This window comes from Stegodyphus dumicola, chromosome 6 (assembly GCF_044657685.1).
Source record: "Stegodyphus dumicola isolate Sdum_Otavi_A_Nest chromosome 6, ASM4465768v1".
In the NCBI taxonomy this organism is placed as follows: Eukaryota; Metazoa; Arthropoda; class Arachnida; order Araneae; family Eresidae; genus Stegodyphus; species Stegodyphus dumicola.
The window spans coordinates 105,921,332-105,945,470 of NC_140773.1; the positions used below are offsets into that span (position 1 = coordinate 105,921,332).

At 32.7% G+C, this 24,139-nt stretch overlaps 1 protein-coding gene across 11 annotated transcripts in view; it reads right to left on the reverse strand.

The window, feature by feature from the left end:
* Positions 1–24,139, reverse strand: part of LOC118200162 (neuroglian-like) — a 449,595-nt gene that overhangs the window by 61,132 nt on the left and 364,324 nt on the right. For all 11 annotated transcript variants that reach the window (XM_085818771.1, XM_085818767.1, XM_085818773.1 and 8 more), the window contains one exon: positions 3,587–3,806. In XM_085818771.1, coding sequence (XP_085674897.1) covers positions 3,587–3,786 — 200 coding nt within the window. In that variant the 5' untranslated portion in view covers positions 3,787–3,806. The remainder of the gene's footprint in view (positions 1–3,586; positions 3,807–24,139) is intronic.

Here is a 24,139-nt window from a genome sequence, read left to right on the forward strand (position 1 = left end):
GAGGGCAAATAATTAATATGGACGAAGTGCCCATTACTTTTGACTGTCCTCCGAGCAGAACTGTTCATTCAATAGGGAAAAAAACTATTTCAGTATTAACAACTGGAAATGAAAAGACTTCTTTTACTTGTGTTTTGGGTTGTTCTGCCAATGGAGAAAAGTTAACCCCTTTGATAATTTTCAAAAGAAAAACAATTCGAAAAATAAACTTCCCAAAAGGAGTTATTATTTGTGCCAACGAAAAAGGATGGATGTGCGAAGAAGTGATGTTGTTTTGGCTGAGATAAATTTATTGTAAAAGGAAAGGTGCTTTTTTCCAACCCCGAGGACTCATTGTTCTGGATTCAATGCGATCTCATTTAGCGGATACGGTAAGATCTGAAGCAAAAAAACTTAGTACCGATGCCTAAGTGATACCAGGTGGGCTTACAAAAATTTGACAGCCGCTAGATCTCACTATCAATAGAACTTTCAAGCCCGAACTACGAAAGCAGTGGGAGGAATGTATGCAAAGCGGATTACATTTCTTCACGAATTTCGGACGAATGAGAAAAACTTCGTATGAGGAGGCTGCCTTATGGGTCGATAAAGAATGGCAATCAGTTCGAGCTGATACGATCATATTGGCTTTCATTAAATCGGAAATCATTGAAAAAGAAAATGAAAGTGAAGATAGTGACGTTGAAAGAAGTGGATTTAGAACAGAATGATGAAACTGACATTGATGGTCATTTATTAAATTTATTTAAATCAGACATCGATGAGTCGGATTTTGATGGTTTTGTATACAAAAATGTAGTTTAATTTAATTAGAAAATTCTGTTTGTTTATCTAATTTATGTATTCTTTTTCATAATGTGGTAATTTATGCTGATAAACGGGGTTTACTGAAAACGTAAAAATAATATATTAGAAATCATCAGAGTTTGTTTTCGGCTAGTTCAAGGTAAGATGCTTCTTCTTTATTTATATATGACTGATTATATTTATGTTGTAAATGTTATCAATGATGATTACACCAATATGGAAGGGAATTATTGAATAAATGAATATTAATTGCCATGCTTCGGAGTGCTTGGCTGCGGCGTATATGGCGGTGCGGCTTATCCGATGACCTTTTATTTGTTTTCAGTCAATTATCATGTGTGCGGCGTATACGCCAGGGCAAATTATCCACCCGAAATTACGGTATATATAAATATATATGTGTGTGAAATATAGTCAATGAACAGCCAACGAAGGTCTGGCATCATCCCAGAAAGCAAAGGCCCATCTCTAGTGAAATGCAGTGAGCTATAAATCAAAACACTTATGACAGATTAGATATACGACAGATTTAATTTTTTAACATAAATTTAAGAAACACTAGTTTTAATATAATTTTAACATAAATTCAAAAAACGTTTTACTAGTAGGACTTTTGTGCAAGACCAGTGCCAAAGCTGGTGCAGTTGTACCAGCTGGCTGGCAAAATTTTTACGATTTGGAGAAGACACATGCAGCAAAGCTAAGGGATAGCTACATTTTTAAAGTTCAAAGACAGCACTAGCTACATGTATGGGCAAAAAAATTTTTAAAACTTAGGAGGGCATTTGGCAGCAGAATTTAGAATTCACAGAGATTGCTCTGAGTATCAAAATGTTTAGAGCCAACTCTGATTTTCTACGATGATGCATCCTTACAAAAATCAAATTTAAATATCTATAGGATTATGAATGGGGAAGGGGACTGGAAGAAGAAAATTAAATTAAAAGAGAGAGAGAGAGAGAAAACACAAGAATTGTGAAACCATCAATATTTCTTATCAAATATTGCAACAACAAATCTATGATTTTTTATTACTGACCATAATTTTGACAGGCACAAGGCAAAGAACATCCACGTATCTTTGCAAGAATGCACTCATTTAGTACAGGGTGTTTATAAAAGAATGATACAATTTTAAAAATTAATAATAAATTTATGTATTTACCTTACTCATGGTAAAACCTACATTGTAAGCACTAACAACTGTCCAAGTTTTGTATGCACTACCTGCTTCTTGCTTGTCACGCTTACTGTGCAGCTGCAGTGCCAGTTTCCATGATGGCACTGCAACATGAAAAAGATTTTTGTGCGCTCCCTTTTGAGATGTCCAGATCTGTGGTTACAGTGCAGCACGAGTTTCATGCATGGTTTAAGAAAGAAGCACCACACAAGAATAACATAAGTAGGTGGTACTGACAGTTTGTGAAAACCGGATGCCTTTCTAAAGCCAAGACTTCTGGTTGACTTCACATGTCTGATGCAAATGTTGAAAGAGTGTGCAAGACATTTCAGCGAAGTCCTTCAAAGTCACTTAGAAGCAGCTCAAGTCCTTGCATGCAGGAAATTGGACATGCCAAAGAAAGCTGGTGTTACATAAGCAGCTATGTTTTAAACCATACAAAGCAGGTTTATTGCAGACCCTTACATAAGCAGACAAAGTGAAAAGGTGTGACTTTTGTGATGAGATGCAGTTAAAAATGAAGCATGGGTTTGTAGACAGACTCATCTTCTGCAATGAAGTCACTTACGTGGAAAGTGACAAGGAGAACAAATACAATGTTCATATCTGGGGAAGTGAGAAACCACATGCAGAGCATCAGAGTGACTTTCCACATGTGAACATTTTCTATGCGGTGTCCTGCAAGGAAGTGCATGGCCCATTTTTCTTTGAACAAGAAACTGTGACTGGTGACTCATTTCTAGACTTGTTGGAAACCTGGTTGTTACCCTAACTGAACACCTATTATGAAGATCACATTTTGCAAATGGATGGTGCTCTGCTCCATTTTCAAAGGATGCACCAGAGCTTCTTAATTGTGTTCTTCACCAACGCTGGATTGGATGTGCTGCAACTACAGACAACAACCTTCTTCACTGCAACCCCATTCACTGGATTTAACACCATGTGATTTCTTTCTTTAGAGGTTTGTTTACGATCAAGTTTATGTACTGTCAATATGTATGTTCCTTGAGAAAATTTGTGATTCGATAAAGCATGAACTGCAGACCATTATGGATACAGCATGCACTGCAGATTATTACGGTGGACATGCTACACCAAGTATGAGTAGAATTTGATTCCATGTAGATGTGTGTCATGTGACCAAGGGTGCACATATTGAAGGATTGTGATTAATACATCAAAAACGTAAACAAATTCCACTGCTTATGATGTAAGGTTTGCCCATACAAAGCAATCAATTGATTTATTAATAATTTTTAAAACTGTACCACTCATTTATAAACACATATATACCATACTGTCAAATGTTTTGGCATGCATAAAGATTTCTCTTTCTTTTCAAGCAATAAATTTAAGATGCTAATTCTGCAGTTTTTATTTTCAAAATCAATTTAAAGGAATATTAAAGAATTTATATAACTAAAAATCATATAAAGAATAATAAATAAAAATAATAAATAAGAACACCAAAATATATAAATAATAAGAACAATTAAGTAAAAGACGGGAAATAATCAGCATATTAGTCCTCTCCAGTATTTATGATAAGATCATTACTATGAGTAAAGAGGGAAAACATGCAAACTTCCAACTCACTCTGGTTCAGGATTGCCTCGGGCTTCACATTCTAAAATAAATGGTTTATCTTGCTCATCCTGGGTTTGTGAAACTTGAAATAATTGATCAGGATTAGGCTGCTTGATCATGGTGGGTGGATATGGAATGGTAGTAATAGCATTACAGTAATAAACTAGTAACAATACTCTGGCGACAATACAAAGCTTTAAATATGCCATAACGGATGTTTACATAAACCCTAAAAAAATAAAAAAAATAAAAAGATTATTCTAAAAAAATAAATAAATAAATAAATAAATAAAAAAAGTTTCAACAATATAACACAAAAATCATATCTCACATATGTATTCTCTTTTATAGGCCTTAATTTACCTATATTAAATAACTACACATAGGTAATATATACATGAATGTGTAAGATATACCGCATTTCAGAAATTCAATCAGTCTTACCATCATTGCATTGGAATCACATAAAAGGGAAGGAGAATCCAGCTGATTGCACATCAAGATGTCTTTTGCCTTCAAAACTTTCTACTCATGACTTGTGGTGGACAGGTTCTCAGTGGCTTAATTCAAATAACATTCCGTTCTCTATCAACTTACCATTTTCAGAAGAGTCTTTAAAAGAACAACGAAAAATGTTTCTTGTTCGATTGGAACAGTTGCTTCGCAAATTCCAGTCCTTAATGAAGTTTCATCATTCTTGAAACTTAAAAGAATCATCGCATGGTGTTTTTGGTTTGTGAATAATTCACCTAAATCTACCGCAACAAGGAATAAGGGTTACCTTAAAATCGAAGAACATTTCCGTTCCGCCACAAAACATCCTCAATACGATAGAAATGCAATTGTTAGAGTAGTTCAAAGGGATGAGTTTTTTAATGAATATAATCTTCTGAAGTAGAACAAACCGTTAAACTCAAATAGTAAGATCCTTTCTTTGAACCCCTTTATCGATGTTTGATCATACAGGTTTCTGCTTTTTTTAACTTGCGTAGTTAAAAATTTCATTTTCAATTTAGAGTTCCAATAAATTTCATATTTATGATACAATTATCAACAGCTCATACATTAAATACAAATTTCATTTATGCAACTTTCTCAAATTAAAGAATGAACAAAGCACATGTGTATATTAATCCGATTCCATTAATCATAATATGGATTAAATTAAATTAATTTAATAGAACATTCTCTATATTATTTGATATTTTGCAACTCAGTAAGGTCCATTCTAAAAAGATCCGAAATCCAACTTCTTATATTCTTTCTGTTATACTGTCTCCGAAAGTAAAAAAGACCAGCGTAAAATCACCTCTCGGAATGCGTAGAGACTGATTAATAGAGATCAAGCATCTCTCCAAATGCACAGAGATTTATTTAATATATCTCTATGTGTTTACTTATACCAACAGGCAACTGAATTTTGCATCATTATAAAATCTAAAATTTAAATTTTAACACTTTTTCTTAATGAAAAAACTTTTAGTTCTTACACTATTTATATTGATAATAGTTCTTGATATTTATTACTTGATATTATATACATATTTAATAGTTCATTTAATAGATCTTGATATGTTTAATATCACTTACAAAATGTGTTAATTTGTACACTAAAAATTGTAAATGCATCAAAATATCAAGCTGATGAAAAGTCGTCTTATTATGTGTACTTAACATTTCCGTTCCGCCGCAAAACATCCTCAAATGCTGGTTCTTCTTGTAAGGACACTTCATATTCGGAATAATATGGTATTTATTTAAAAAGCTCATGGCTCAATACACAAGGTGTTTCATAAAAATGCATATCTCAGTATCTCTAAACGTTCGCCATGGTTGTAGGTCTATGATTTAAATTTATGAACACAATCAGATGAGGTAATATAACGTAATATGGCCCTTTAGATAACCAAAAATATACAAAATAAAAATTTTCAAATGGGCTCTCTACGAAGGTAGGTTTTTTATCACTAAAATTAATCCTTTTGAATTCTTTCTGCTTGTTTGTTCTTATTATCATGATTACAACCACAGGTTTGGTGATGAAAATAAAACCACATTTTATTCTTATTCTTAAATATTGCATGGGAAAAAAAAAAAAAAAAAAAAATTAACTGACTATTTGCCTTTTAGGAAGGCAATTGCTAGCATTCGCAAAAAAAAAAAAAAAAAAAAAAAAAAAAAAAGCGTTTATCGTAAATATGCCAACTTTGTTATTTCAGACTCCCAACATTTCAAGGAGCTCAGCCAAGAACATCTTGATGGGAGGCCTTGCCTCAGCACTCTCAAAGCATCCCCTAAGAGTTCCTTTTCAGAAAGCAGGATGAAAGAGACAACACCCCAAAAAATGATTTTAAAAGATGATTGTAGCAGAAAGAAAAACTGACTTAAGCATGGGGACAATTGGGTTTATTTAGAATGAAAGTTGTTTGTCCATAGTTGTGAGAAAGTAAAAAGGTAAAATATGTATTTTGCTTTTGTACTTTATGTACGCTTTCTTTCTTTTTTAAGTCAGTATAATTTGCTGTCACACAAAGCTTGAATTCGGACAAACTGCACAGAATTCTCAAGTAAATTTCATTGTAGAATTCTATAAAGTGAACTTTTAAAATGATAAATTACTTTCAAATAAAATATGGGCTAGGAATTTAAGGTATACTTATTAAAATAATGCCCATAATCATAAAATATTTATGAAAAAGAAAAATTATGCGAGAATATAAATTTGGAATATTACGAGTAATGTTTGTATTTATTGTTTTGTAAAAACAATGCTTACATTACAGATTTCTTTACGCATTCGACAAATGAACCCAGTGCTGCCATCTATTGTCAGCACTGATAATTTTAAAATTAAATGTAGTGCTTCGTAGCTTCAACACGACGCCGGAGTTAAAATACCGTTATAGCGAAAGGTAATAGGTTCCTCGATGAAAATTAAAACTTTAAAGATATAAAAAGTTATAAGAAAAATTTTCACGTTTTTCAGTCAACAAGTTTCTAATAATAATAATAATAATAGTAATAAAAAAAGCTTCAAACAAAACAGAAAAGTGCAAAACAAAATAAAAATAGCATTAAAAAAGCAAGCAGAAACGACGATATACAATATGGATGTTTAATGTAAATTAAAATTATTTGGATGCCGGAGGGAGTAAGACTGTCACACTGCGTACCAATTTAGGATAACAGCACAGTTCACGTTTATTGATTTGAGAGCATACGTCTGTTAGTTTGTTGATGTCATTTTCTTTCTCGCCAGTCCTCCGGCAGCAAAATTTACGTGACGATAATGTAACTTTCCCCCTTCTTCCCCCCCGAAGCAAGTTATTCCAGGATCAAGTTATTTTAATGTAGTTTCTACTAATACCCACATAATATCGATATCACGGCATATCGAACAATGTCACAACAACATTATTGCGTGTAATCGTAATGATTAAGAAGTGGAATGAAAAAGCTGGTGTTATAACTGTCTTTTCTTTTTAAATAGTATTATATAACAGTAGTAGAGTGAATTCTCAATCATTCACAACAGGAATTTTCTATGCATTGTCTTGCTAAACATTTCTCATATTTATATTTATAAATGACGAAAAAATTATTTATTCTTGGGAAAAACTCATAATATAGATAAACTCATAAATCGATGCAATGAATCTCACTGTTAAGGTTTAGAATGAAGTTACAAACTTAATGCTAATACGCGGCGAATCCTTTGAGAACTGGCTATTTACAAGGTCACGTTGAAGATAAAATATTTTATTTCAGCCTACGGCAACGCTTGGCAAATCAGGTGGATGATATTTGCCCCCAAGTGTAATGTAACGTAACATATGTAAAAACCCCAAAATTTTAGTGATTCAGCTAAATACATATTTCTAACATCAAAATATTAACAAATTAACACGCAAAATGACACTCCTTTTAGTTTATTTAAATCACTTTTCTACACAGATCTTTACTAATATACTCCTGGAATATTACTAGCAAAAGGCTTTTTTTTAATAAAATGCAGATAAGCTCGAGAGATTTTAATGTTGTCTGTAAAAATTTAGAATTTCAAGTTTTTTACATTTCGTTTTGAACATCTGAATAAATCCCCCCCCCCCCACAAAATGTCCTCCTAAATTTATAACAGGAAAGTCAAACGAAATAAATCAAAAAGAGAAATAAAACAAAACAGGAAAAAAGTCCGTAACGTTCCACTGCAAAAAATTTGGAATATAAAGAATGAATTGTAGCACTGGATTTGTCGGTCACATGGTCACGGTAGGGAAAAAAAAATCTCGCGAAATAAAAGAAGGTACGAGATACAGATGAAGGCTTTTACATGTCGAGAGAGAGAAACAGAAAGGGAGGAAGAGGGAAGAACAAAAGTATTTAAAATTTTCCTTCGTATGTTTTTTAAGAAATAAATATTCGAAATTTGTGTTTCTTTATCGCTGTTTTTCGAAAACTAAGTAGCTTAAAAATACAAGAGCTTTAATAATTCGCTCAAAAGAAATATTGAACACCAAATTTTAAATGTGGCATAATTAAACACGAGCAGTTCTAATTTTTCAGTACTCTAAGACAAACATACATTAAAATGATACAGGAAGTAAATGTAAAAAGACTCACTATTAGTTTCGCCTTTTCCTCAAATACGTATGGCTGGAAACAAATTATCTATGGCTACTTAAAAATTCCCTTAAGAATGCTTTCAAAACAAAGCAGTAAGCAAGGCCGCCTCGATTGAGTAAGAATATGAAATTAAAAATCAAATAAAAATCGCATACTGATTTTCGTCGCGCCTGTAATAACGAGAATTGAAAAATAATTATTTTTAAAATTGATTAATTTTAAAATTCGAAAGAAGGGGATTTAGGGGATTCCAGTTTGTCTACGGCCCACCAGCGGCCGAGCGGTAAAGTCGCTGAACACTGTAGTTCAGTCCGAGGTTCGAATCCCGCGAACAGGCTGGCTGCATGGGCGTTTTCGTGGTTTTCCCCATGTGTATACGAGCCAGTTTTCCCTAGAAAGTCCTCCACGAAGGCTATCCCTCCCCTTAGACAGATAGCCTTCGAGGCTTTGCCATAATCACACACACACACCAGTTTGTCTACTCGTTTCAAACATTTCAAGAAATAATGAATAAAGTGAGTTTTCAGATTATGATAATTTTGGTCATATGACTTTTTTCAGTTAAAATAAATGAAAACTTAAATTTTTACATGTACCCCATACAAAAATGCCACCTTAAGTATTATTACACCAAAGAGAAGATTAACGTCCTATTACTATAATACTATTAAAAATAATTTTTCAACGTACCAGTTGTCTAAAATTTTTGTGTTATAGTTTATAAATATCGCTAAACACAGATACAAAGAGAAGTTTAAAAAGTAAACTTCCTAAGAGTCTTCCCTCACATTATAAGGGATTTCTTCCGCCTTCTTACCATGCCTTCGTTGTGTAGTGGTCAGCAAGCTCAACGCGTATTCGATAAGTCCGTGGTTCGAGACCCGGCGAGGGCAATGCTCATTTTTCATCTCTCCTGCTTCGAAATAATCCTAATGTCTCTACAACCTCCCTTACATAGGTCAGACAACATATATCTCAACATGGATTTCAAATCCCTATTTAGCAGAATTGCTAAGATTCGAAACTTTTTTCTAACCTAGTTCAGTTTCCTTACGCCTCTTACCGTCTACTTTCGTTGTTTGTTTTAACTAGGAGAAATGGTGTAAATCACAAAGTTTTGACACTTTTTTTTTTAAAATCCATTCCCCGTATTTTAAATTGAATATTCTTTAGTAGGATCTTTAGCAGGATATGTAACCTGGAATTTTCTCTATACAGACACGTATGTGCTAGAATTAAAATCTTGTCTTCCTACTAGAAAATGCCTCATGACACAAAGAGTAACGGTCTAAAAGCCTTCTTATTTGATTTATTCCTTAATTGATATCGTGGGCCTACAGTTAATTGTTAAAGATTTATTTGAATGAAGAAGTATTTTTAAAATACCCAACCATATTCACTCCAGTAAATGACTTCCTGTTTGCCTACTTTGCACCTTAAAAGTATGTACAGTTCGCGATTAAAGAAAGGTAAGATTATAAACACATTTCATAAAAAAAAAAAAAAAAAAAAAAAAAAAAAAATTAAAGATCTGCTCGCACTTAAATAATTTCACAAATCTATTCAAAATTTTTATAAGAAAGGAAATAAGGCTGTCCAAGAAATTACTTAATGAAACCTTCTATTTTACAGAACAAACCTTAAAATTTTTAAATGCAAAATATATTCAAGAGTAAACATTTAAAAAATTTTATGATAAAAGTTCAGGCACGTGAACTAAGAAAATAAACATGGTGAATACATTCAAGAACACGACAATATTAGATTTTTATGTGTTCTGTTTGATGATCTTGTGGTCCTTAGGTTCGGGTTTTTTCAAAAGTTGAATTTTCTTTTATAAGGTATTTCTTTTTCCTTTCTGAATACCTTCGTGGTGTAACGGCAGCATACTCGGAGCGTATTCGAGAATTCCAGGTTCGAGGCCCGGCGAAGGCATTGCTCAATTTTCATGTACTTATGCTTCAAAATAGCCTAATGACTCTACACTTTGAGGTTTAATTTAATTTTAATTAGTACTTCCACAAACTATCATTTGACCCATTTGTATTAAAAGTGGGATAATTATTACATAAAATACTTAAGCATATTAAAACCTTTTAGTTTAAAAAGGATGGGCAATAAAAAATTAAACAAGAGGACTGTTAACTTAGTGAGACTTTTTTAATGAAATGTTTCAAAGATTAGGATTTAAATTCATGCTGCAGAATGGGAAGAACTATCCCCCCCTCCAATAATCGCAATGTGAATTCGAGATTTTATTGGTATACTGTATTATGATCTCACAACGCCAAATAAATATAAAAGGTATAATTTACTGTTTTTTTTTAATGCGCCGATGATAAAATAAATACTGAATAAATTATTTTGTTAAATATTTCAGCATTTTAGTTTTTAAATACAATCAATCAATTCGGCATTTTTTAAAATATAATTTCATCAAAATTGTGTCCTTATTCAGTTTTATTGAGCGCATCATTGTAATAAACAACGAACCACGGCATACATCTAAGTTGTCGAACTTCGGCCAGAAAGTGTCAAATCTTTATAAAATACAAAGTTTTACTCCTAAGAAGATTTATGATGTAAATTCAATAACGTATTTCCGTAACGATGACAGCGATCACTTAGATCTGGAACATTTTCACGTACTGGATGACAGTTACAAAACACAATTAAAAACTTTTTAGCTTCTTTTTTTTGGATTTTTTATCAGTAATTCTCTCTCTATATATAATATATACATACATACATACATACATATATATATATATACGTTACACTTCATTACACTCGAAAACACATTATTTTTACTTGCTAGAACACATTCTAAGAAATAAGTCGAAGCAGTTTATACCTCTTTCGTATGAGAAACATCTCAGCGCAAATTTCAGGCGCTTCAAACGAAAAACTTTCTTCTGAACCTTTTTAATCAAGAATTCTGGTGTAATTACAAGATACTTCCAGCACCTCTAGTAATGAATTAAGGGAGAATTGATAGACTTCAAGCCGGTTCTCTTTTTCTATCTCCTGCAGCTTGATTAAAATACGGGAAAATGAGAAAGAAGTTTGGAAAGATAAACGTGTACCTTGAGGATTTTAAAGAATGAGAAAAAAAAAAAAAAAAAAAAAAAAAGTGGGGGGGGGGGCAATGGATATTTCAGCTAGAGTGAAAATTCATTTCCTAGAGCGAATGGAATTTGCTTCCCAGAGAGCAACCAATCTCACAGTATGAAGCTCCAAAGAACTCCACTTAGAAATCTCACCGGAGCTTCAGGAGTTCCTTCTATCGTATGACGGACACAATAGCGATCAATTAGCTTGATTTCAACTTTGGGGGAGGGGAAGAAAAGAAAATCGTTTATTGATTTACTAAATTCGTCGGGGCTAAACTGTTAGCTGTTTAAGATCTTGAATACATTCTTATAAAAGAAGAAAATTCGAAATAGATTTTATTCGGAGGAATTGTTCTTATGCTACTTCATGAGGCAATGTATTTATCTGCGTTAAGTGGCGTTCAAGTAGCGAAAGCAAAAGTAAAAATCAAGAAATATGCGGAAGATTAGAATCGATACAGACCATGTTGTTGTGGAATTTCATAGCTATCATTAGGTTTTATATTCCTAGTAGGAGATGGTATACAAGCTGGACAATTGACGACATGGGGGAAAAAAGATTCCATGGGGGGATTCTGAAAGATGCCGATAGGGAAAAATGTGGTGCTGCTCTAGATTTCCTAACTGAAAATTAGACAAATGAAATACAAAGAAAAACTTTTAGCGCAACACCGCTTTACTGCAGCAAATGAGCTGCCGTAAAGGGTTACAGAAATGATCTTTCAGAAAGCACTTCCTCGGAGAGGGGATGGACTTTTTTCAATGTAACCGAGAACATTTTGCATCCTGCGCACAACATTCTTGAGGACCGAACATAACACGTCAACAGGAATATTTAGCACAGCCCGTTATATGTTGTTAAGGTCAAGGTTGGGACTCCACCAAGAGAGACCATGAACTTTAAATAACCCACGAGGAAAAATTACATGGGGTTAAATCCAGGGAGTGAGAAGGCCATGGAAATGGAAAAGAGCAACTCATGATCCTTTCTTCTATAAAACAACAGCGCATCAGCTGCCGAACCGATAGATAAATGAGCGAGTGTGCTTCATCCTCCATAAAAGTTACCTGATATCCAGAAACTGCCTCTGCTGAAGTTGTGGAATCTGTGGCCCTATTGGAGAAATGTTCTCAAAAAAGTATAATCCGTTCATGAAATACACTGTGAAGCCACACCAAAGAATGACGTTTTGTGATGCAATAGGATTTCTTTAACTATATAGGGTTGTTCGGTTGCCCAAATTCAAAAATAGTGAGTGTTAACAGTCCCATTTAGGTGAAATGGGTCTCGTCTCCCCATAGAATTTTCCAAGAATCTTTGATATCTATCCTGGCAAGAAATATCAAGAGTAAATGCGACCCTTTTATCAGATTCGTTGACTTTAATTCCTGCAAATGGCTTATCTTATATGGTTAGACATAGAGAACATTTCGCAAGATTTTTCATACTGTCGAAAGATTTAAATTCTATCATCGCATTGCTCCCCTGACTACTGCTACTACCAGCGATGGTCTCATAGGTGCCGTCATGCCGTCACCGATTGCAATCGCGACATCAGTAACTGTCTCGTGTGACGCTTACCGCCTTTTTACCAGACTGAACTGCAAAGGATCCTCCTTTTTTGAACTTCCGAATCACGTCTTTCAATGCCTGAATTGATAGAGAACGTAGGTTGTCGCGACATTTAAACTCAAAAAGAGCGGCAACTGCGTTCGAATGGTAAATATGAAGCAACTTCGCAAGTAACGCTGAAATAAAGTGAGACACATGTTGAAGCCAGCTAACATTAGGTATATCCTTCGGTGTCCTTATGGGCTAAATTACTGACGCTGTAGTGGTTTACGTAATAGAGAATCTGCATTTTAATTTTTTTTAAATTTAAAAGTATTAAAATAAAAATAAATAAAATAGATAAAATAAAAACTTTAATAAACAATACTCCTCACGCTTTCCCTCTTAATTTTGTTATTTCCCACATTTCAATCATAAAAATAATCACTGCTTATTATTATAAACATCCTTAAACACTATTTCAAAAATAATCTATGTCATATGATTTCTGCATAACGCTTATAACGCAGATACTTACATAACGCTTCAGCTAATTAAAACTTCAAATTTGGGAATTGAAATTTTTAACAACCAATGGAGATTAATTTGTAATAAAACCGATATTTTTCTGAATGCGTATTTCATCTTGGAGTCGTCGCATTTGTTCTCTGCTCAGCTAGACTGCTGTCGCTGCTTATCTTACCGCAATGTCTTAAAAATGCAAAATCCATGCAAGAACAGGCATGCTAAGAGTCAGTTTACCACTGATGCTTAAAAAATATTCACCTACAATAGAACCAATGTTTTGCCAAGACGTGCCCAATCGGCTATGAAATGCTACACTAAGCAAGCATGCTTATCATGATTAAGGCTACAATTTTTACACAGTCATTGAATAAAACAACTGAATGATACAAATTTCTTTTTTTTGAAAGCAAGCATGCTTATCATGATTAAGGCTACAATTTTTACACAGTCATTGAATAAAACAACTGAATGATACAAATTTCTTTTTTTTGAAAGCAAGCATGCTTATCATGATTAAGGCTACAATTTTTACACAGTCACTGAATAAAACAACTGAATGATACAAATTTCTTTTTTTTGAAAGCAAGGATTCTCTCAATTATCCTCCCCCAACAAAAAAAAAAAAAAAAAAAAAAAAAAAAAAAAAAAAAAAAAAAAAAATTATTTTGGATCTTTTTCTAAAGTGCTGCATGGCGAAAATTTCATAACACAGATTTTAAATGAAAGATTTGATGCCAAGTGACTTGCTAAAAGCTTAATTTTTTTCCACTGACTAGATTTTGTAAATAACAAAAAGAGTTTAAAAAGAATCTCTTAATTTTTCCAACTGTATTTTTGACGCTTTATTACTCTTTCGGCAGATACATGGTACCTTCCTTTGAAGATTTACTAGCCCATTTTTTAGCCCAAAAGGGACATTAATCCCGATAAATGAGTTGTATTACTTTTCAGATTGTTATCACCAAATATTATCGTCTTACATTACATTTAAATGCATGTTCCTCATAGTGCGAAAAACCAACGGTACCTACAGCAGCGGTACATCTTGAATAACGTTGTCCTGCCACAGAACATAGGCACTTGGAAGCCTGAATTTTGAATTTCGAATTTAGTTCGCCCCCTTTTTTCCCCTTTTTTAAATTTATTTCTTATTCTCTAAAACTTTAACGAATTTTTGATTAACAAACTCAGTGGCAACACTATACGGAATAAAACATTTTTTATCTCCAGCGCCCGAAACTGTCAATCAAAAATTCTAAATATATGCTATTTTTAAATATTTTATTATTTTGCTGTTGAGTAGAATTTTATGTACGTTCTCCTTCTCTCTAGAGAAAGGGAAGAGAAGAATGAAAATTTGCATTCACTAAAACTGCTCAAAATGTACATAAATTTGCAACTTTTCAAACCCTAAAAATGTAGAATTTGACAAAAGTTATATATTTAAAGAAAATATCTACAGAGTTGTTCAGATATAATTGTTGATTCTCCTTACCGAATTTTATAGTCAGCATAACACCAATTATTATTCAATGCCAAAGCTGATAAACATATTTCTAGCATTTTTAGCACGACGTTACTGTAGTTGCCCCGAAATTACAGCCTTTTATAAAACTGTCATGGCGTTATATGCTATTTTTACTTAAAAAAAATAAAAATAAAAACTACGTTGATGTAAGGTGGAAATTTGAAGAAAATGTGCATCTTATTTTACCAAAACATTTAAAGTGCGAAATGAATCTATCACTGAATCAAAACTATGTATATGTGAAGGGAAAGTCTGAAGAAAATACGCATTTAAATCTACCAAAAACATTTAAAATATAAAATGAATCTATCACTGAATCAAAAGAATTATTAATTTACATTTATCAAATACATATTTTTGCCCTTTATATGCAGTGGAAAAGCGACTAGAACCGGACCCGAAATATCTACCGATTATTGTAGCATATTCAATGAAAACAATTTAGCATACATCAATTACCTCCTGCGCCTCCATGTATCGAAGTCACTAAAATATGCTGCTGTAAGAAATAGAGTACTAAGAAAATAAGAGAGAAAAAGAGTCTACTATCGAAGGGAAGCCATCACTAGGAAGACGAAAATAAAGAGATAACAACGGGGAAAGCAAAGGGAGGGGAAAAAAAAAAAGCAGCATGGAAAAGGAAACGGAGGGCCAAAAAAAGGGAGAAAAAGGTAACGAGAGCTCCAATTACGACATCTGTTCTGTCACCGATCCGCATCCTCTGGATAAATCGGATCTTCCCTAGTATCCGTTTCTCTATTACAGGGGTACTAACCTTAAAACAGGATCAGGAAGAACTGCATGTCACATGTTGAGAATAAAAGCCAGTTGCCAGCATGCAAAGAAATAGCACAATTACACTGACTACATACATAGCTTTATAATTGATATTACAACAATAAATAAAATAAAATAAATTCTCAAAGCTTTCAGATTTTAAATTACGCTCAAACCGGCGTTTTTCATTTACAGACACATACACGTTTCGACAGCATTTGGGCTAAAAATATTTAAAAACAACATATCTTTAGAATTTCCGATAGGCAGTCTCGCGTGCTGGAGATAAAAATGTTTTATTCTCTCCAATGTTACCAATGTTCGTCTTGAAATAGTTGTGTTTTTTAATCCAAAATCGCACTGGTTTAGAGACCTGTGGAGTCACGAAGGCAGCTACAGTTTAGGACATGGGTTTGGAACAGCAATAAAAAATAATAATTAATTAGATTACAATACAAAACAATTCACATTATCCGAAACTCCAATTAACTAAACTGAAATTTATGCACGTAATTTTAAATTTTTACTTCAATAAAATAAAATTTAAAAATGATAAGGTGCAATATTTATTTTTAAGAAGCAATTAAATTTAAATGTGTGCGTAACACACAGATTGACTTTAGTCTAAAAACATAAAACGTACAAGCATTAAACGAAAGGCAGTTACGTCTAATTGGAAACGAAGAAAAACATATTCATGTAGAATTTTAAAATTTGGGCAAAAAGGCAACCGTCAAATTAAGATTACATCTATTTAAGTTTTTTTTTTTTTTTTGGGGGGGGGGAGAGGAATCGTTGCATTTGAAAAGTCTTACATTGTAGAGAGTACAGTTATTGCGTGTGTCACAGTTAGCTAAAATAAACAGTGATTCCTGCATACGTGTGCTGCTTTCATAACTTTCTTTCAAGTTCTTTCCAACCAACTGCTACTTCTTTTTACTTCCTTGTACGAAGAAAAAAGGAAGTATTGTAATTGCGAAAAGTTTCAGGCAGCATATTTCAACGAAAATATCCCATTTTGACCACTTTCAAATGCAATTTAACGAGGTATTTCCGTGATATATGTACGTAAGGAGAGAATAAAACACTCTTTTCCTCCAAAAAAATTATAAAACCTGCTTTAAAATGAATTCTGAAGAGAATTTTTCGTGTAGTCTGTACGAACGTATGTACGTACGTACGTATCTCGCATAACTCAAAAACGAGTAGCCTCAGAACGTTGAAATTTTGTATATAGGACTGCTATAACATGTAGATGTGCACCTCGTATTTTGGTTGCAATCGGCCGCACCAAACGTATATAAACATATTTATATATTTATCCACTCTGTTACCCGGCTCAGTGATCTCAGTTTCTTTACTCTTATATGTTTGTAAATTGTACATTTTTGCTTTAAAAATGATTGAATTATGTTGTTCTTATCTTCCGGTTAAGGTTTTTATGCCTTTCGTAATTCTGGAAGCAATATTTGTACAATTATCAACAATTTAAAAGCTATTTAAGTGCGGTTAAGTTTTAAATAACAACACGGCAGACCTATTTGTTTCCATTTGAAACTGCAAAATAGTAGATTTATTGCCAATCTAGAGAGGCTAAGCTTTGCAACAACAAAGATAACGCCTTCATTTATTATTTAAATCATGCTTAATTCTTTCTGGGATTTTTTCGAGGAAATAAGCGTTTAAGATTTACTTGGTAATTTTTAATACAGATATTTTGATTTTTTATGTATTTTTGCCATGTCGCGAAGTGAAAACTGAATTAATTGAATGAGAAATACTCAATCGTCTGTGAAAATATGTTTCTTTTTTGTTTTGTTTGCTTAATTTCTTTTATACATTGTTCTAGCTTTATTATAGTATTTGAATAGAACATGTGGCAACGATTAGATAATTCTTTAAATGATATAAATTTTGTGCATTCTGAGTTATAATATGAACGAAATATAATATTGTTAAGTGAACCTAGCGCCAGAGTGTCGCTATGGTAAACAAAGTGAATTTTAAAGAATGCATTTATTCTATTGTGGTTTATGCGGTGTCGGCGAAATAGGTTTAATTCAATCTAATAAGTTCAAATGAAATGCAAGAAAAAATGCGTATAATTTAATATTCCGTACAAGGAAGTCATGTGGTGTACATATCAGATTTTTTTCTCTTACTAAGCAAATGTCGTAAGGTTATGTCAATTCGCTCTCCGTCCAAGGAATTTTTGTCATAAAATGCACTGTATTTTTAAAGTCATTTTCTTAAACAGGTTTTCAACACTTAGAAGCTTTAAGGGAATGCACATATAGCAAATCCTCACATGGCGACTATTTTCGGTACTTTTCCGTTTCGCCGGCGCAAATCTCACCAAGCAGACTTTATTGGCGACAACATACAATATACACATAAAAAATATTTAAAAAATGTTAGTTCTAAGAATTCTTTTAAAAAAAGAAGGCATAAACATTTTAATATCGCTTAAAATTTTATAAAAAGCCAATAAATAAAGACAATAAATTCGTAAAAAGACATTAATTTAAGAATTTACTATGCTTTCATGGTTCAACATCCTGATTCGCCGGTTCATATCACGTGACCCCAAGCGATCTCAGCTCACTTAAACTACTCTACAAAAATCTAATGCTCTCAGTAATTATCTACATTAATTTCAAGTTGAATCTTAATTTGGAACACAAGTTTAAATGCAAGAAATATTTCAATTCGTACGAATAGCTTACTCAGAAATTATGTAAAACTGCAGTGCTTTACTTCGCTAATGCATTCTCATTAGAATGGATGAATTTAACCCTTGACTTTACTTTTTCTATATTTTCGGCTTCAGGTAAGCGCTGTGATTGCATCCTAATTGACTTAATTACCGAAAATGGCCTTAAACATAAAACTGAACTATCTGATAAAAATTCTATGTAATTGTATGCCAGTATTGAAAGAAACAATCAATCTGATAAGAAAAAGCTGCGACTTGTTTTGAAAATGAGGCGTAAAAGGTTAACAGCGAGAATATTCCGTTTATCATCGGTTGTACCATTATTGGCGACTTTATCGCTTGCGCCGGCAAAACGGAAAAGTACCCTATTTTCCTAAGGCAATCACCATGAAAAGAACTAGTATTTCTTATAATGTAAATTAGTCTAGCTATTGAAAAATAACTTCTTTAAGATGATCATCTTCAAGGAAGATCAAAATCATCTGGAACTACAGGCGATCGTTTTAAAAAGAATTTAGTATAAATATTATATTAAGCTTATATCAATACGTAATTAATTGCATTACAGGGAAATGTAATTACACTTTGATACCTTTTAAGGCATTGCTAAGATACAAAAAATCCTTAAAAACAGAGTGATGTTATGCAAATATCCCTTCTGTTTAGAAGAATTTATGTCTGACAATATGCAATACAAACTGAGTTATATTCGCTTTACCTTTCGATGCGAGCCACACTTTTTATATTCTCTGTTTGGGGTCTGCAATTTATCATTCTTGGGTATAAAGTGACATAATTTTAAAGATTAATAATTTTTGTTTTAACTTCATTTTAGGTCCTACGTAAATAATGATCACATACGTTGTTTTATCTTAGCTGAAACAGAAACGGCTTATGTGCTTAGGTAAACAAAAATAATGCAAAAAATAATTTAGCATTATGTTTTTAAAGAATTTTTTTTTAAACGCATCTCGCTACCTTGAAGATGGCGGGGGGGGATGAACTCACCTCAGACTGGTGAAAACTGGAGCTTTAATAAAAAACCTAAGGGTTTTCCCCTTTTTTCTTTTCCCTAATTTTAAATTTTACATTCCCAATTTCATAATCTTTGTTGAAATAATAACAAAATTAACAGAAAAACAAAATTTCTTGATTCGCTTTACATTAAATACACATTTGGTTTACTCACAGAATACGTTTTTGAAGATCTGGTTAAGCTTCTAGTTTTAGTTAATCAAAATACAGGAGTTCTACGATAATTGAAAAGATTATTTTCTCAATAATCCACGCGTACTCCTCACAGCCATTTGTACAAAGTATAATAAAAATAAACCCTACATATGTTCTTTCCCGATCAATACCGCTTGGAGACTAATATGCAAGCAATACTGATCCAGGAATAAGTTGTGGTGGGATAAAACTAAGATTGAATGGAAAATTAGAGTCAAACTGAAGCATGATAATAGTTTAGGATTAAGATAAAAGGCACACCGCAGGAAAGAAATGAAAGTGGAAGAAAGTGCAGCATGCTCTAGTCACGTGAAACTTTACTCTACAGAACAGTTATTTTATAAAGGAAACGTTACGTCTTGACCTCCTTCGAGGTGAAAAACTGAACTTCAAGATAAAGTACTCGCCATTACGAAGGGCGGTCCAATCTAATCCGATTAGATTACACTTCAAGCAGAAGCGCATAAAATTAATAACAAGCCGCTACCGCAGCGATTGAAAAAGAGCGCCTAGAGACCATTTTCGCATAATTTAGTTAACTGAACAGTTCAGAGAAAGCCGTTGACATGGGAAGCAATCTCCTTAATGCGGAGCCCATTTTGATGGATATATCAAAGAGCCTTTTAAAATTTCTCACTTTCAGAGCTTTGCAAAGCTTTGGGAAGTTCGCGGCAGTACAGTATTTATCGGTACTTACGTACAGCTTCCAAGAAAGCACTATTAAAGGCAAACGTAGAACTTCAGTTAATTAAATATTAACAGTGGTTGATCCAGAGTTAAAGAAAAACATTTAAAATTTTGCATCTCACTGAACTGGCAAAGTACAATTAAGTAATTAGTACAAAAATGCATAAAATAAGTATAATTTTTAAATTACTTTACTTTGAAAGTTATTAAAATATTACCATATAAGTATTTTAATTACAGTTACACCCACCAGGTACCACTGCATTTGAAGTAAAACACAATACATGCGAGAAAATTAAACACTGATATAGCGGTTAACGGCTGTTATTAATCCACACTGACTGAACACAAGCTAAGGCGGTGCAGACGACGTACTTTCTGCTCAGGTCATTGGACACATTTTTTTAACACTGCGACGATGGGTGTTCTCTGTATCCTCTGTATTCGGGTAATTCGTAATTCAGACTTTTCAGATCTGAAGCCCTGGATGATCATTCATAGTAAAAGTGATGGCATTTACTCCATTCACGCCATATTTTAAGAGCAATAATTGTTGACAATAAGAAATGATGCTGCATCTTGTAAAAAATGCCATAAAATCTTTTTTCCAACTAAGAATAATGCTGCTTTGTAAGGGAGTAGCGTAACAACAACAGCGATAGTTTATACGCGAAGACTGAGAAGATTGAGTATAAAATAAAATTAAAATATTTACCTAAAAGTCTTTATAAATCAAATATTAATTTTATACTTCCTTGCATTAATTTTGTTATCACAAATAGTGAATTCATTGAAATACGATTTCTTTTATTTCTTGATAATGCAGATTCATCGGAAATTGCTTTTACAGAAAAGTCTTGAAAAATAGACGTTACGATTCTGCAAAATCAAACGACCTTTCATATCTGGACGACGTGATATCACTATCACACTACAAGAACATGTGAAAGGAATGCTTTTACTCATTTATATTTTTTCAAACTTAAAGTGCGACTGTGCGGAAGAAGCGAGACCCTGTCGTCCAAATGGTGTTGATGAGCTATTTTTTTCTTAACGACACTGCAACTTCATCAGACGTGAGCGGGAATCTTTGAAAATCAACGCTACCATCACCAGGAATCAGAGCCGAGGACTTCAGTGCCAAGTATGGCACAGATTTGATTCCTACCATGATGCTGTTCGTGTAACTAAGGAAAGTAATTTAGAACTGTGGCGAAATGGCTCTAAAATAATAAAATTCCACTTTGTTGCTTTTAAATACTACGGTGTTTGGGTAAAAATGAAATACGAAACGTTGTTAAAACAGGCTCACATCTTTAATCAATATTTTGAACTTAACTGCTAGAATGTTACAAGTAAAAAATATTTTCACTTCTTAGTTGAACATGGATAGCTTTCTTCTCATTTCATGCATTACACTCCACTCTGTATTTGCTCTTTGTCGATTTTACAATTACCAATTCTATGAAAATCCTTATTTGACTGTATCATAATACCAGCTTTTGCTCAAGTATAAAATTCCCAAGTACGGTCCTGAAAAGACGCTTTCTGATTAATTATCCCTTTGTTATAGCTGATAAGTATCGACTACTTTTTGTTAATTATACTGTGCAGAAGCTCGCTGCATTGCACCACCAATTATATAACAATATTCTATCAAGATACGACATTGGTTAATATGCCATAAAACACCCCTCTTACCATTTCTGAACAGTCCTAGATGAATTAAATAACTGAATTACATTATATAATAAATGCTTAATTGATTAATTTAAGGTAAATGTTCAGACATGATGAACAGGGCAATTTCTATTACGATGCCGTCTTCTGAATTTAAAATTTTATACCCGTGTATAATTAATTGAACGAATTATTTCATTCATCACTTGGGCATTTGTGGAATTATTGCTTCTAAAACATGGTTAAACTTTTATTCAAATACTGAATCTTGCTGAGGTTCAAACTCATTAATTTGCTTCTCAATTCTTTTTTTCACCGCTAAAGGAAAGACAAAACAGTGCCAGAATTTCAGTGTTTAATGACTCAATAGCGTGACTATCTCAACAGGAAAACGGAAGCACAAAAAGGAGGGGGGGGGAAACTGTAAAAACTGCATTATTCTGAAATGCTGATAAAACTAAAAATAAAAGGAAAATCTTTTAACTTTATAGTAGTACTTTAAGAACAAAGATGAAAAATCTTAATGATGAATTTTATAATTATAAGGGTAAGTTGCTTAAAGTACACGGATTAAATTGTTAAAGCACGAGATAAAATTTTATTAGCATTTGCATTAACCCATGGCAGGGGAAAATTCAGTGAATTATATTAAGCCGTTAAAACTTGCGCAGAAAGAGCTTAAACCAGCACTTGCCTGACTGGGAAATGACCCTGCATGTTTGAAGATTTTTTACCTCACTACCCCTACGGGGGAGGAACTTACAATTTGGAAACGTCAGATTAATATCTTAAAAAAAAGTTTACTAATAAAGAATGTTTTTTTTTTTTTTTAAATCCAAAACATTATATGAATATTTAGCCTTTTTTGAAATAAAAATACTACACATGTTTGTTTGCCGACCCAGAAAACTGAATTATTACTGCTGAATAAAATAACAAATTATTAAGTCCATTCATGACTGCATTTTTTAATGTAAAATGGCATAAAAATACATCAAAATATTAGAAGCGTATACCTTTTGAACGTCATTCCTTAAAAATAATAATAATAAACAAAAACATATACAGAGATTTGCAACATGTATGTTATAACAAAGACATTCAGCATAACAAATCAGTTTTATTCTGTATATGTATAGTATATCCAAGAAATTAATTTTGCATTCGATCATTTACAAATTGTTAGAAACCTATTTGTCACATTTCATGCGATAAAACACTATGAATTGTAAGATTATTAAAAAGTTCGCGTAGAATAATTTTTAAAAAATAATTCATAATGTAGGGTTTCAGTGTTTTCACAGGGCAAAACTCTCCCCTGTGGGGGATTTCATAATTTCAGGCAGGAATGCGCTCAGCCTTTTATTTGCCTGTTAAGCATTTAGTTTTATTTTATAAATATAAAAAGTTATTTTATAGTTCTATAATTTTCCTTCATTTATAAAAGATATTAAAAATAATCTAAATTCAAATACATTTGTATGTATTTTTCGTATTTTGGGAAAGGAAAGGGGCAATGATAGTCCGGCAATGGTAAAAGGGATGCATGGGACAAAAATGTTGAAAACCACAGTCTATCGTAATATACACTTTAAACAGGTTTTCTGAAACCTCTTAATAAAGTCTTTGCATATAAGAAAACAATGCAAATACACGAGCCTGATATATCTGAAAAGCTGGATATAATAATAGTAATTAATTAATCATGGCGCGTGAAAGCGATAATAATAACATTACTGTCAGTATATCAGGCTTCGACATATCTCAGATGACTTGCAGGAAAGATAGTTGTTGAAAGAACCACGTTTTAACGCAATATAAAGTAAATAAATTTTCCTTCAAACCAAATTTAAGAGATAAATGATAACCTTACCTCAGTATGAGTCAGGTTGTACGTATAACATAGATAAAGTTTACGAAAGGGTGTTTTTTAGATAAAAAACTTATTTCGTATTAAATTTACATTTGAGAACATTTGCATTTTACATAATAAACTAGAAATCCTATTTTAACAAAGCAACGATAAGGAATTTTTAATTGCATATCCAAAGAATGTTATTCAGCAGAACCTCAATTATTCAAACTAATCCAAACCCCGAAAAGTTTGGTTAAATCGAATTTTCCAAGA